Raw genomic sequence first — 15,923 nt, forward strand, 5'->3', positions numbered from 1 at the left:
GATACGTAGTACAAGAGAAGGGGAGCCTCGTACTAATCCATAAGCATCTTAACCTCCTGCTCATCTGTTCACAGCCAGTATTACTCAATATATTAATAGGTTAAGAAGAAGGAATTTATAAAACTGAGAGAAAAGAGTGGTAAAGAAACCCCATATAGTCAATAACAATATACCATTACTACAGTCACATTCTTTTAAGCACTAATTGGGTATTCATCTTAGCACAAAGCCCATCCTAGGAAACATCCCTAAGTAACAGTTTGATATCACAGAACCAAGAATATCAAACCAACTCACAGGTTCTCCTTTGGGGCCAGGAAGCCCTGGCAGTCCATCCTGTCCAGGGGTTCCAGGTAAACCAGGAAGCCCAGGGGCTCCAGGGTAACCCAACTCTCCTTTGTCACCCTTCATTCCTGGAAAAGTGAGGACGTCACCAGGTTCACCTTTAGATCCAGGAAAGCCTGGAGGACCTGGAGCTCCCGGTATGCCCTTAGGGAAGGAAAAGAAAGAAAGGGAAAAAGAAGAAGAGAAAAAGTCAGATTCTTTCTTTCCAACACATTTCTTTTTCCAGTTTGTCCTATCAACCCACCCAATAAGATTTAGTGTACAAAGCTATGAACAAAGTGAGGCATGTGAGCCAGGGAGAGTCAAGGTATAAAAAACAACACAAATTAATAAAAAACTAAATTTCTTTTATTATGTATATCCACAAGAGAAAACCAAAGTGTAAATGGATTTCTTCCAGGTTTGGTTTTTTTTTTTGTTCTATAATATACTCAAAACTTACTGTTAATCCTTTGGGACCTGTTAGACCAGCATGTCCTTTTTCTCCCTTCTGTCCAGGGAAACCAAGAGATCCTAATACATGCACATACACACACACAAAATAATGTGAACTTTGACCCTGAGTCCCTAACAAAGCTCATATAAAAAGCATCAAGTCAGGAAGTCAAGTTTTAAAATAAGAACCCCATTCAATCGCATTTAACAAATCATATTTTAATGTTCCTGTCTTATGCTCTCAAAATGAGCAAATCATCCTTTCTCTTAGATTAATCTTTCATATTACATACAATATTGTATCCTTAGGTGCTTCCAACTACAAAGCCTGTCAGAGCTCACAGCTACCAACTGCTAGGCACAGAGGTGCTAAGGTCCCTACAACCATCCTCTTGCCAAAGGGAGAAAGAGATAAGGATACAGTCTGATATCTTTCTTTGCAACAGTTTTCACAGATCCTTATCAGTCCTTTCTTTGGTTTATCACTTTGTAAAATTTGGTTTATGAGGAACATTTGGTACTCAAAGACTAGAGGAAATATTACTAAAGAAGTAGTTCCCAAAATTGGTCACTCAATAAACTGTATAACATCACCTTGGTACTGGTTAGATATCCTAATTCGTGGGCCCTCACCCCATATCTACTGAATCAGAAACTTTTGGGGTAGAACCCAGCAATATGGGTTTTTAACAAGTCCTCCAGATAACTCTGACGTACTCCCAAATTTGAAAACCAACAGACTGGAGGTTCAAAGCTAAATTATTAATTTCCAGTGGCAGCTATAAGACCTGCTAAAAATCTATTTCCAAGCGCTAAATGAATTAGTTTCTTTGGCAGACATACCAGACAGAAAGGTAAGAGATCTGTCTGCTCTCAGTCCTGACACAAAGTGTCATTTTAAGAGTCTATAATACTGGAATATCCCAAGAGGCAGTTGGGAGACAGTTGTCGGTCTGATGGATATCAAATATAATTTTGATTGGAAACAGGGAAGGAGAAGTTATATTAGAAAGAGGAATATGGGTAGTTGGTTGCCAAACTACAGTGGAAGCTCTGTCCCTTAATGACAACATGTGATACATCTTCAAAGACTCAAAGCTCTGCCACTGGAAACTATACTCAAGGGCCAGGCATTATGAACTTTTTCCCCAGCTTTTTGGAAGGAAGAAGTTTGACTCTGTAAGAGTTATTTTCTCCACCATATGGAAAACAGGGAAGATATATTTCCTAGAATAATATTGTCAAAATGCTTTAATAGAAAATATTGGTAGCTTTCAGGTATTAGAAACAAGAGCATAATTTATTTTATAGCAGATACAGGCATTTCATATTTAATTATTTATGGATATGAGAGACTTGCTATAAAATGAGAAGCTGGCATCACTATAAAACTATGAGCTCACTAAAATATAGCCAAGAAATACTTTACAAAGATTGCCTGGAGGCAGAATGTTTTACCTGGAGGACCTGGAAGACCTGGGAGACCAGGTTGACCTCGAGGCCCTGAAACGCCAGTTCCAATACAGTTGAAGCAGGTATCACCTTTGTCACCTAGAGAAAACCATAATGAGAAATAAATTTTACTTAAAGGGGTATGTCTATCTCCTTTAGATAGGTTCTAAAGAAGTTAGGACCAAGGGGCAACATTCCTACCCAACAGTATAGTTTAGAAAAGCCTATATTAGTATCAATTCATTTGATAAATATTTGCTATTATTTGCCAAGTAATTTTCCAGGTGTCTATGATATACTGGTACACAAACAGACAAAACAAAACAGGCAAAACAAAACAGGCAAAAATCTATGCCTTCATGGTGTTTACATTCTGTCAGTGGAAAGGGATAATAAACACTGAAGGTAGCACATTATTAACATATATATGTCACATATATATATAAATATATAAAAGTGTTATATTTATATATGTCAGATATATATAAAGGTGTTATAATATTTCCAGGGGGCAAGATGGTGGAGGAGTAGGGGTCCTCAACTCACCTGGTCCCACCAACTTACCTAGATAACTTTCAAATCATCCTGAACACCTACGAATTCAACCTGAGATTTAAAGAGAGAACAGCCGGAACACTACAGAGAGAAGGGTTTTCGCATCTAGCAAGGTAGGAAGGCGGAAAAAAATAAAAGAATCAAGTGGGGAAGGGGCACCATGAGGAGCTGGGCTAATGCCGGGCAGAAGCCTCCAGGATAGGAAAGCCCAGCCTCTGAGAAACAGGAATTTTAAAAATACGCACCGGATGCTTCCCAGATGGAAAAGTTCTTAGGGAAATTGGGCAGAAACGCAGGAGGGGCAGCGAAGGCTCCAGTTTCCCGGAGTCACTAATAGAGGAAGGGCGCCCGAAGGAGAGCACGCCACAAACTGTGGACGGATCTCGGTAAAGGGCTGAAGCATGAACCAGGCGGGCCTCGGGGAGAAGCCAGTCAGTTAGACGGGTGACTCGGGACAGAGGGGTCTGCACCCTGCTGCCTTCGGGAGCTGCGCCCCGCCCCCCGACAGTGAGATTCCAGAGCGGACACAGCCCATGATCCTGCACTGCCCCCAGGGACAGGCAGAAGTGGGGAGGACACAGGACGGCAAGGACTCTCCTACCGCTGGGCGCCCACAAGCGGCGCAGATCAGCGCAACAGCGCTGCCAGGGAGCATCTAGGTCAGTGCGGACTGGAAGACCGTGGTAGTTATTGTGGGGAGCTGACTCCAGGGATGGAGACCTAGCTGCCACCAGTGTGGTTGTTCCTCCTTATTTCACCCTGTGCCTGGGAGGGGTGGGGACTCCAGGGAACTGAGGCCTCATGGGGTAAACAGCTCCCACTGAGCTCGGTACCCGCAGGGGGCGGGGCAGCTCCCTCAGGTGCACACACCTGAGAATCAGCACAGTAGGCCCGCCACCAGAAGACCAGCTGGAAGAACCAGGGAAGATAAAGTTCTTCACCAAGCAGCACTGGAAAGCTCCAGGGGAATTCAAGGACTTTATAGTATATAGACCTAGAGGGTACCCCCCTTTTCTCCCCCTTTTCCAGTACAACTACTTTTATATCAGACTAAAAATTTCTTTTTTTTTTAATTTTATTTATTTATTCATAGAGATGCAGAGAGAGAGAGAGAGAGAGGCAGAGACACAGGCAGAGGGAGAAGCAGGCTCCATGCAGGGAGCCTGACGTGGGACTCGATCCAGGGTCTCCAGGATCTCGCCCTGGGCTGCAGGCGGCGCCAAACCGCTGCGCCACCGGGGCTGCCCCAGACTAAAAATTTCTAATATTTTTCTCATTTCCCGCCTCAACACAATGTTTTACCACCTCTACATTTTTAAGTTTCTCCTTTTTTGACTTTCATATTACTACAATTACATGTCTTAGGCATATTTTCCACTTCTAGATTCCCTTCAACATACTCAATTTAATTTTGGGAGATACACAAGATATGTTTTTTTTTATTTGTGTTTTTTGTTTTCTCTGCCTCATTTTGCTCTACAATGGTGGAAGTTAATACCTTCTAAAACATGACCAGCATGAACCCAAAACCAAGTGGAATACTGTGCTGGTTAATTCTGTGAGATTATATTCTCTCTTCATTCCCATTCTGCCCCCCTCTTTTATCCCGTTTGTGTTTTGGTGGTCAATGGTGGGGCTTTCTACAAGTATTGCTGCTTTATATAGATTTGGGACTGAGCATCTTCTAACATACAGAACTTAATACACTCAGAACCAAGAAGATAACCCTCTACATTCTCTCTCCAACTTCTTCACCATCATCTTCTTCTTCACCATCATTATGTCCTAGTCCCACCCCTTGTCTTCTCTTTTCTTTTTCTTTTTCCTCCTCTTTACTTTTGCTTTTTTCACTTCTTTTTCTCTTTTTTTTTCTTCTCTTTTGGGATTCTTGGCCTTTTATTTTTTACTACTCTTTTTTAAATTTATTTTTCACTTTGGTAGTCCTTTTGTTTTATTTTGTTCTGATCTTTATTTTCATTTTCTGGTCTCTGGCATCCTCAGAATCATCTAGGGTGAAGTTTACTTAGGTTGTGGTTGATATTCTTAACTCATCCCGCTCATACAGCCACTCTGCACTGAGCAAAAATGACCAGAAGGAAGAAATCACCACAAAAGAAAGAATCAGAAACAGTACACTCTGCCACAGAGTTACAGAACATGGATTACAATTCGATATCAGAAAGCCAATACAGAGGCACAATTATAAAGCTACTGGTGGCTCTGGAAAAAAGCATACAGGATTCAAGAGATTTCATGACTGCAGAATTTAGATCTAATCAGGACAAAATTAAAAATCAATTAAATGAGATGCAATCCAAACTGGAGGTCCTAATGATGAGGGATAAAGAGGTGGAAGAAAGAGTGAGTAACATAGAAGACAAGTTGATGGCAAGGAAGAAAGCTGAGGAAAAAAGAGAAAACCACTTAAAAGACCATGAAGAAATGTTAAGGGAAATAAATGATAGCCTCAGAAGGAAAAATCTATATATAATTGGGGTTCCAGAAAACGCTGAGAGGGACAGAGGGCCAGAATGCATATTTGAATATTATAGCTGAATACTTCCCTAATTTGGGGATGGAAAGAGGCATTCAGATCCAGGAGGTAGAGAGGTACCTCCCCAAAAATCAATAGAAACCATTCAACACCTCAGAATTTAATAGTTAAACTTGCAGATTCCAAAGATAAAATCCTTAAAGCAGCAAGAGACAAGAGAGTCTTAACTTCTATGGGGAGAAATACTAGATTAACAGAAGACCTCTCCATAGAGACCTGGCAGGCCAGAAAGGGCTGACAGGATATACTCAGGGTATTAAATGATAAAAACATTCAGCCAAGAATACTTTATCCAGCAAGGCTCTCATTCAGAATAGAAGGAGAGATAGAAAGCTTCCAAGATAGGCAGAAACTGAAAGAATATGTGACCACCAAACCAGCTCTGCAAGAAATATTAAGAGGGACCTGTAAAAGAAAGAGGAAGCCTGGGCAGCCTGGGTGACTCAGCGGTTTAGTGGCACCTTCCGCCCAGGGCATGATCCTGGAGTCCCGGGATCGAGTCCCATGTCGGGCTCCCTGCATGGAGCCTGTTTCTCCCTCTGCCTGTGTCTCTGCCTCTCTGTCTCTGTCTCTGTGTGTCTCTCATGAATAAATAAATAAAATCTTTAAAAAGAGAAAGAAAGAGGAAGCCCAAAGAAATAATCTAAATAACAATCAGGGACTGAATAGGTATTAAGATGACACTAAATTCATATCTTTCAATAGTAACTCTGAATGTGTTGGGCTAAATGATCCCATCAAAAGACACACGGTTTCAGACTGGATAAAAAAGCAAGACCCATCTATTTACTGTCTAAAAGAGACTCATTTTAGATCAAAGACACCTCCAACCTGAAAATGAAAGGATCGAGAGCCATTTACCATTCAAATGGTCCTCAAGAGAAGCCTGGGGTAGCAATCCTGGTATCAGATAAATTAAAGTTTATCCCAAGGACTATAGTAAGAGATGAAGAAGGACACTATATCATACTTAAAGGGTCTATCTAACAAGAAGACCTAACAATCATGACTATTCATGCCCCTAACGTGGGAGCTACAAAGTATATCAATCAATTAATAACCAAAGTAAAGACATACTTAGATAATAATACACTAATAGTAGGAGACTTCAACCTGGCACGTGCTGCAAATGACAGATATTCCAAGCATAAAATCACCAAAGAAACAAGGGCTTTAAATGATACACTGGACCAGATGGATTTCATAGATATTGACAGAACTTTACATCCAAAGGCAACTGAATACACATTCAAGTGCACAAGGAACTTTCTCCAGAATAGTCCACATACTGGATCACAAATCAGGTCTCAACCAATAGCAAAAGATTGGGATTGTCCCCTGCATATTTTCAGACCACAATGCTTTGAAACTGGAACTCAATCACAAGAAGAAATTTGGAAGAAACTCAAACACGGGAGGTAAAAGAGCATCCTACTAAAAGATGAATGGGTCAACCATGAAATTAGAGAAGAATTAAAAAGATCCATGGAAACTAATGAGAATGAAGATACAACGGTTCAAAATCTTTGGGATGCAGCAAAAGCAGTCCTAAGAGGGAAATATACCGCAATACAAACATCCCTCAAAATACTAGAAAAAAACTCAAATACACACGATAACCTCGCACCTAAAGGAAATGGACAAAAAAACAGCAAATAAAACCAACACCAAGCAGAAGAGGGAAAAAAATAAAGATTCGAGCAGAACTCAATGAAATAGAGACCAGAAGAACTATAGAACAGATCAACAAAACCAGGATTTGGTTCTTTGAAAGAATTTATAAGATAGATAAACCATTACCAGCCTTATTGAAAAAAGACTCAAATTAATAAAGTTATGATTGAAAGAGGAGAGATTATAACCGATACCAAGGAAATACAAACAATTTTAAAAACGTATTACAGCAGCTATATGCCAATAAATTAGGCAATCTAGAAGAAATGGATGCATTTCTGGAAAACCACAAACTACCACAACTGGAACAGGAAGAAATAGAAAACCTGAACAGGCCTATAACCAGGGAGGAAATTGAGGCAGTCATCAAAAACCTCCCAATACACAATAGTCCAGGGCCAGATGTCTTCCCAGGGGAATTCTATCAAATGTTTGAGGAAGAAATAATACCTATTCTACTAAAGCTGTTCCAAAGAATAGAAAGGGACAGAATACTTCCAAACTCTTTTTATGAGGCGGCCAGCTTCACCTTAATTCCAAAACCAAAGACTCCACCAAAAAGGAGAATTATAGACCAATATCCTTGATGAATATGGATGCAAAAATTCTCAGCAAGATACTAGCCAATAGGATTCAATAGTACATTAAGATTATTGACCATGCCCAAGTGGGATTTAACCCCAGGATGCAAGAGTGGTTCAACATTCATAAAACAATTAACGTGATAGATCACATCAACAAGAGAAAAAAACAAGAACCATATGATCCTCTCAATAGATGCAGAGAAAGCATTTGACAAAATACGTCATCCATTCCTGATCAAAACTTTCCAGAGTGTAGGGGTAGAGGTAACATTCCTCAGCATCTTAAAGGTCATCTATTGGAAGCCCACAGCAAATATCATTCTCAATGGGGAAAAACTGAGAGCCTTTCCCCTAAGATCAGGAACACAACAGGGATGTCCACTCTCACCAGTGCTATTCAACATAGTATTAGAAGTCCTAGCCTCAGCAATCAGACAACAAAAAGAAATAAAAGGCATTCAAATAGGTAAACAAGAAGTCAAACTCTTCCCTCTTCACAGATGACATGATACTGTACATAGAAAACCAAAAAGACTCCACTCCAAGATTACTAGAACTCATACAACAATTCGGCAGTGTGGCAGAATACAAAATCAATGCCCAGAAATCAGTGGCATTTTTCTACACTAACAATGACACTGAAAAAAGAGAAATTAAGGAGTCAATCCCATTTACAATTATACCCCAAACCATAAGATACCTAGGAATAAACCTAACCAAAGAGGTAATGGATCTACACCCTAAAAACTACAGAACACTTCTGAAAGAAACTGAGGAAGACACAAAGAGATCAAAAATATTCCATGCTCATGGATTGGAAGGATTAATATTGTGAAAATGTCTCTGCTACCTAGGGAAATTTACACATTCAATGCAATCCCTATCAAAATACCATGGACTTGGGACGCCCGGGTGGCTCAGTGGTTAAGTGTCTGCCTTCGGCCTAGGGCATGACCCTGGAGTCCCGGGATCGAGTCCCACATCTGGCTCCCTGCCTGGAGCCCGCTTCTCCCTCTGCCTGTGTCTCTGCCTCTCTGTGTGTCTTTCATGAATAAATAAATAAAATATTTTTAAAAAATACCATGGACTTTCTTCAGAGAGTTGAAACAAATAATCTTAAAATTTGTGTGGAATCAGAAAGACCCTGAATAGCCAGGGGAATATTGAAAAAGAAAACCAGAGCCAGGGGCATCACAATGTCAGATTTCAAGTTGTACTACAAAGCTGTGATCATTAAGACATTGTGGTACTAACACAAAAACAGACACATATCAATGGAGCAGAATAGAGAACCCAGAAATGGGCCCTCAACTCTTTGGTCAACTAACATTTGACAAAGCTTGAAAGACTATCCACTGGAAAAAGTCTCTTCAATAAATGGTGTTGGGAAAACTGGACAGCCACATGCAGAAGAATTAAGCTAGACCATTCTCTTACACCATACACAAAGATAAATTCAAAATGGATGAAAAACCTAAATGTGTGTCAAGAATCCATCAAAATCCTAGAGGAGAACACAGGGAACACCATTTTTTACCTTGGCCACATCAACTTCTTGCAAGATACATCTATGAAGGCAAGGGAAAAAAGCAAAAATGAACTATTGGGACTTCACCGAGATAAAAAGCTTCTGCACAGCAAAAGAAACAGTCAACAAAACTAAAAGACAATCTACAGAATGGGAGAAGATATTTACAAATGACATATCTGATAAAGGGCTAGTGTCCAAGATCTATAAAGAACTTACCAAACTCAACACCCAAGAAACCAACAATCCAATAATGAAATGGGCAGAAGACACGAACAGAAATCTCACCAAAGAAGACATAGACATGGCCAACAAGCATAGGAGAAAATGCTTTGCATCACTTGCCATAAGGAAAATACAAATCAAAGCCTCAATGTGATACCACTTCACACCAGTGAGAATGGTGAAAATTAACAAGACAGGAAATAACAAATGTTGGAGAAGATGTGGAGAAAGGGGAACCCTCTTGCACTGTTAATGGGAATGTGAACAGGTGAAGCCACTCTGGAAAACTGTGTGGAGGTTCCTCAAAGAGTTAAAAATAGAGCTACCCTATGACCCAGCAATTGTGCTACTGGGGATCTACCCCAAAGATACAGATGCAGTGAAAAGCTGAGACACTTGCACTCCAATGTTTATAGCAGCAATGTCCAAAATAGCCAAAATGTGGAAGGAGCCTTGCTGTCCATTTTTAGATGACTGAATAAAGAAGAAGTGGTCTATATATACGATGGAATATTACTCAGCCATTAGAAATGATCAATACCCACCATTTGTTTCAACTTGGATGGAACTGGAGGGTATTATGCTGAGTGAAGTAAGTCAATCGGAGAGGGACAATCATATGGTTTCACTCATATGGGGAATATAAAAAATAGTGAAAAGGATCATAGGGGAAAGCAGAAAAAATGAGTGGGAAAAATCAGAGAGCGTAACAAAACATGAGAGATTCCTAACTCTTGGAAGCGAACAAGGGGTTAGTGGAAGGGGAGGTGGGTGAGGGGATGGGGTCACTGGGTGATAGGCACTGAGAGGGGCACTTGACGGGATGAGCACTGGGTGACATACTATATGTTGGAAATTTTGAACTCCAAAAATGTATACAAAAAAAAAAATAAAGAGACAGTGTGGTTCTGTCACAAAAACAGACACATAGATCAGTGGAACAGAATAGAGAATCCAGAAGTGGACCCTCAACTTTATGGTCAACTAATATTTGACAAAGCAGGAAAGACTATACACTGGAAAAGACAGTCTCTTCAATAAATGGTGCTGGGAAAATTGGACATCCACATGCAGAAGAATTAAGCTAGACCATTCTCTTATGCCATACACAGAGATAAACTCAAAATGGATGAAAGATCTAAAAGTTAGACAAGATTCCATCAAAATCCTAGAGGAAAACACAGGCAACACCCTTTTTGAACTTGGCACAGCAGTTCCTTGCAAGATACATCCATGAAGGCAAGAGAAACAAAAGCAAAAATGAATTATTGGGACTTCATCAAGATAAAAAGCTTCTGCACAGCAAAAGAAACAGTCAACAAAACTAAAAGACAACCTACAGAATGGGAGAAGATATTTGCAAATGACCTATCAGATAAAGGGCTAGTATCAAGATCTATAAAGAACTTATTAAACTCAGCAAATAAACAAACAATCCAATCATGATATGGACAAAAGACATAAACAGAAATTTCACAGAGGATGACATAGACATGGCCAACAAGCACATGAGAAAATGCTCCGCATCACTGGCCATCAGGTAAAACCACAATGAGATACCACCTCACACCAGTGAAAATGGTGAACATTAACAAGACAGGAAACAACAAATGTTGGAGAGGATGTGGAGAAAGGGGAACCCTCTTGCACTGTTGGTGGGAATGTGAACTGGTATAGCCACTCTGGAAAACTGTGTGGAGGTTCCTCAAAGAGTTAATAGATCTGCCCTATGACCCAGCAATTGCACTGCTGGGGATTTACCCCAAAGGTACAGACGCAGTGAAACGCCGGGACACCTGCATCCCGATGTTTATAGCAGCAATGTCCACAATAGCCAAACTGTGGAAGGAGCCTTGGTGTCCATCAAAAGATGAATGGATAAAGAAGCTGTGGTCTATGTATACAATGGAATATTACTCAGCCATTAGAAATGACAAATACCCACCATTTGCTTCAATGTGGATGGACCTGGAGGGTATTATGCTGAGTGAAATAAGTCAATTGGAAAAGGACAAACATTATATGGTCTCATTCATTTGGGGAATATAAAAATTAGTGAAAGGGAATAAAGGGAAAGGAGAGAAAATAAGTGAAAATAACAGTGAGGGTGACAGAACATGAGAGACAGCTAACTCTGGGAAATGAACAAGAGGTAGTGGAAGGGGAGGAGGGTGGGGGGTTGGTGTGACTGGGTGATGGGCACTGAGGGGGGCACTTGGCGGGGTGAGCACTGGGTGTTATGCTATATGTTGGTAAATTGAACTCCAATAAAATAATTTTAAAAAAAGAAAAAAATAAAGATTGTTATATTTATAGAAAAACTACACCTGGTTAAATGCAAATGGACATACTAAGGATGGGTAGCAGTTTGCGATTTTAACAGTGTGGTCAAATGAGATGATGATATATGATTAAAAAAAAAAAAACTTAACGCAAGGGCATGTACCTAATGAGTATAGAGTATCCTAAGAAGAAAGAATGGTCATGTGTGGCATATTTAAGAAACATCAAGGATACCACATTGTTTAAGTAGAGAGAGGAAGGGGAAGCAGGTCAGAGAGTTCACAGGTTAGTGATTGGAAGTATAATAAAATGTCACATAGGCCACCATAAATCCTGGTTTTTACTATGAGTGAAATGAGAATCCAATAGAATAGGTAAACAGAAAAGCAAGATGATATGACTTAAGTTTAAAAGGATGTCTCTGGCTGCTATATTGAGAATAGAATGGAAATGCAATGATTGAAATAGGGTAACCATTTAAGTGGCTATTGCTGTAGTAATCTTGGAAAGATGATGGCTAATCCCAGAGTGATGGAAATGAAGAAGACGGGAACTGGTTAGATTCTGGATATATCTGAAAATAGAGCTAATGGGATTTTCTCATGGATCATACATGGAATGCAAAAGAAGAGAATCAAAGATGACTCCAATGTATTTTTAGCCCAAGCAACCAAAAGGCTAGGGAGGCCTGCATTTAAAAAAGGGAAGACATAAGTGGTAAAATTATGGGGGAGAGGTAGCAGAGATCAGGACTTTAGCTTGATCAAGATGTCAAGTTTAAAATGTTAGGTAGATAGTTGGATATACTAATATAGAGGAAAAGAGTTATATTTTGACAGGAGACATAAATTTGAAAGTCTTTGGCAAATAGGTGGTATTTAAAGTCATGTGACTGAGTGAGTTCGAATACAGAGGAGGAACAAGGACTAAAATGCTCAGGGCTTCCAAAATTAAAAGTTGGATAGATAAATTTAAAATACATATGGAAATGGAAAGTAAGCCAAGACTTAGTATAAAGCTACAAAATTCATATAGTCTAGCACTGGTGCAAGGAGAAACAAATAGAACAATGAACAAAATAGGTCAGAAATAGACACATATATAGTCTCGTAAGATTTATAACAGTGCTAATGTAATTCATTGGAGAAATGATGGTCTTTTGTACTACAATACTGAGTCAATTGGATATATGTGAATATGGATCAAATAGATATACGGTAGGGTCATATGGATATATGGGGAAAAAACTGATGCCTGCTTCAAACTATACACGAAAATTACTTGACACTTCGAAGATCAAACTGTAAAAGTCAAAATGATAAAGCTTCTAGAAGAAAATACACAGAAATATCATCAGGTTCTTGGGATAAGCAAAGATTTCTAAAACAGAATATAAACAACACTAGCCATGAAAGAAGACATTAATGACTGGATTTCTTTTAATTAATAACTTATGCAAAAAAAAAGAGTAAAAAACCAGGTCACAGAATGGGAGAAGATAGCTGTGATACATATATCCAACAACGCAATTAAAAATAGGAAAAAAGCATTTTACAAAGAAAATATATGAACTATAAGAAAAGATGTTCAATATCAGTAAGTCATAAGGTAACAGGAAACTAAAACCACTTTGGAAAATGGTTGGTGATATCTATGGAAACAAAACCTGCACCTACCCCTAGAACCCAGCAATTCCATTCCCAGGTATATACACAACAGAAAGGAATGCTTATATCCTACAAAAAATATATATAAGAACGTTCAGGTTTACTTATAATAGCCTTAGACCAAATATCCATTGACATTAGAATGAATATTTAGACATATAAATACAATAAATACCAAAGAGCATTGAAAAAGATTGCTACAAACAAAAATATAGGTATATCCTACAGACATAATATTCAGTAAAAGAACCAGACACAAAAGAGCCTATACTGTATGATTCCATTTATACAAAGTTCAAGATTAGGCAAATTACTGTATGACAGAGGATAAAATGATGGTTACCTTTATGAGTGCTGACTAGGGAACATAAGAGTCTTCTAAAGTCTTGGAAAAGTTATATACTTTGTTTTAGATGGCAATTGCATGGGAGATTATATAGATAAATTGATATACATATAAAGAGAATGAAATATATAGAGAGACAAATATATAACGGGCTATCGATATCTATATATCCGTATCTATATCAATCTAGATAGATAGAGGATTAGATAGATAGATAGATAATGTAGACATGTCAATCTCTATCACTACCTCTATATCTAATAGATGTAATATTCCAAGGAGGTATAAAAAAAATCAGAACAAGTGAAGAAGGTGTCAAAAAATGGAAAAATATAGTAAAAAACTGGATACTCTGGATTAGCAGAGTATAGGCTGCTGGTCACTTGGAAAAAATAGCATCTATGGAGTGGTGGATTAGGGCAGTAAAGTCTTGATTGAAGTGAATAGTATCCAGAGACAAAGAGTAGAAAATTCTGGAGTTTTGCTGCAATGGGAGCAGAGAAATAGAGCAGGATCTGGCAGGGGAAGTAGGATTATGATAAGGTATTTTTTACATAGCTGAAAAAAAGGTATATTTGTATGCTCCTGGAAGTGACCCAGTAAAAGGGAAAAACTGATGATGTGGGAGAGGCAGGAATTTCTGGAATGAAATCCTTGGGAAAACAAGAGGGAATGGAATTTATTGTACAAATAGAAGAATTGGTTTTAGATTGGAATAGTAACAGTAATAGGCAGGAAGGTAGAATATATGTGCATAGATACATGTAGGTAGGTGAATGTGGTAGTGGCAATCTGTGAAAATTCTGTTATTTTTTCAGTTGGTCAATGAAAGAGGAAGCAGGTCACAATCTTAAAATGAGAATGGAAGAGGAGGTATTAAAAATTTGAGGAGGAAAGAGCAGGTGTAGGGTTAGAAGATGTGGTAATCTAGAAGTACCAAAACCAGGCTTTTGTTCCAAGTGTGTATAATGAAGTGAGAAGAGAGCAAAGGAGGCAAGGTTTTATGTTTGGGATTGTTTACAATGATTGATCATGCATTTATAGGTTAAGAGGGAAGAAAGGACATCAAAAGGTTGAAGGAGAGTCAAAGTTGGCAGGTATCAGTGAGGTTGAAGTAATATTGGAGTCAGGTTATAGGTAGTGAGCTAGAAAGGATAAAGTGGTCAGAAAATGGTATTCATGAAATCAAGATTATGGAAGTATGCACTACTGGTAATGAGATGGTCTTGTGAGTAAGACCATGAGAGTGAGTGGATGAGGTAGAGTGGAAGATATATGGCATTTGGCTGAAGATCTGAAGGAATGAAGGAATGACTGCGGGGGAGCAGGGGGAGCCAAACCTTTCACTCCTTGTTCTCCTTGGAGTCCTCTATCACCTGGAGATCCGGGAGGGCCTGGAGGGCCTGTTTCACATATCTCATCACCTAAGATAAAGGATAGCAAGCTAATTGTTGCGAAATATCCAGAAGACTAAGCAAAAAGAAAGTTGACAGGCTAGAAAAAAGATCTATTTTCAGTTACTTCTCTGCAGTAATACAACTAACTATAAGCAAAAAGAAGATATAATATTGGTGATAATATGAAGAGAAAATCTAAGCATCAAAGAATTACCAAAAATCAAAAGTAGAAGAAGCAGTGGAATAATGCCAATCTTCAGCTGGATCTATTTACAAATGAAAACAAAACAAAAACCACAGAATTTAGGGAAAAAGTATAGCTTACTAGGAGAGATGTGAGGGCCAGGAGGGCCAGGAGGCCCTCGAAGTCCAGGAGCCCCAGGCTGCCCATCAAGTCCGGGAAATCCAGGAATAGATATTCCAGGTGGGCCTTCATCACCTTTCTGGCCCCTTTCTCCAGGAAAGCCAGGGGGGCCAGGAGGACCCATAACTGCAGTCCCTAAGATTAAAAAAAATTAAGGTGATCAAAATGATCTTATTTTAGAGATACTACTTTAGTTCTCAATGAGACATAAATAATAGGATCTTCCTTTAATGTATAATTCCAGTTATGTTTCTATATTTTCTATGAGAATCAACATCTGGAAAAGCATGAAAAGTTTTAAATAATGTAAGTACCAGTTTGAGTGTAAGAAAGAATAATTTAAGGTAGCTTTACTACTTTTGGAAGTGTACTAATAACCCTCTACCTGCTCTTATTTGATGGTATGATTTTTTTTTTGAGGCTATGATCTTTTTTAATCTAAGAAATACTAGAAAGGCATTAGCAAGAGAAAAATAGGCACCTCAAAGTTCTCATGTAAACATGGCTCTATTTC

At 38.9% G+C, this 15,923-nt stretch overlaps 1 protein-coding gene across 3 annotated transcripts in view; it reads right to left on the minus strand.

The window, feature by feature from the left end:
• COL4A5 (collagen type IV alpha 5 chain) overlaps positions 1–15,923 on the minus strand; it is a 273,325-nt gene that overhangs the window by 79,178 nt on the left and 178,224 nt on the right. For all 3 annotated transcript variants that reach the window (XM_077889027.1, XM_077889028.1, XM_077889026.1), the window contains exons 20-24: positions 15,371–15,544; positions 14,989–15,072; positions 2,239–2,331; positions 788–858; positions 298–489 (exon numbers count right to left, since the gene is read on the minus strand). In XM_077889027.1, coding sequence (XP_077745153.1) covers positions 298–489; positions 788–858; positions 2,239–2,331; positions 14,989–15,072; positions 15,371–15,544 — 614 coding nt within the window. The remainder of the gene's footprint in view (positions 1–297; positions 490–787; positions 859–2,238; positions 2,332–14,988; positions 15,073–15,370; positions 15,545–15,923) is intronic.

The sequence above is a fragment of the Canis aureus genome, chromosome X (genome assembly GCF_053574225.1).
Source record: "Canis aureus isolate CA01 chromosome X, VMU_Caureus_v.1.0, whole genome shotgun sequence".
In the NCBI taxonomy this organism is placed as follows: domain Eukaryota; kingdom Metazoa; phylum Chordata; class Mammalia; order Carnivora; family Canidae; genus Canis; species Canis aureus.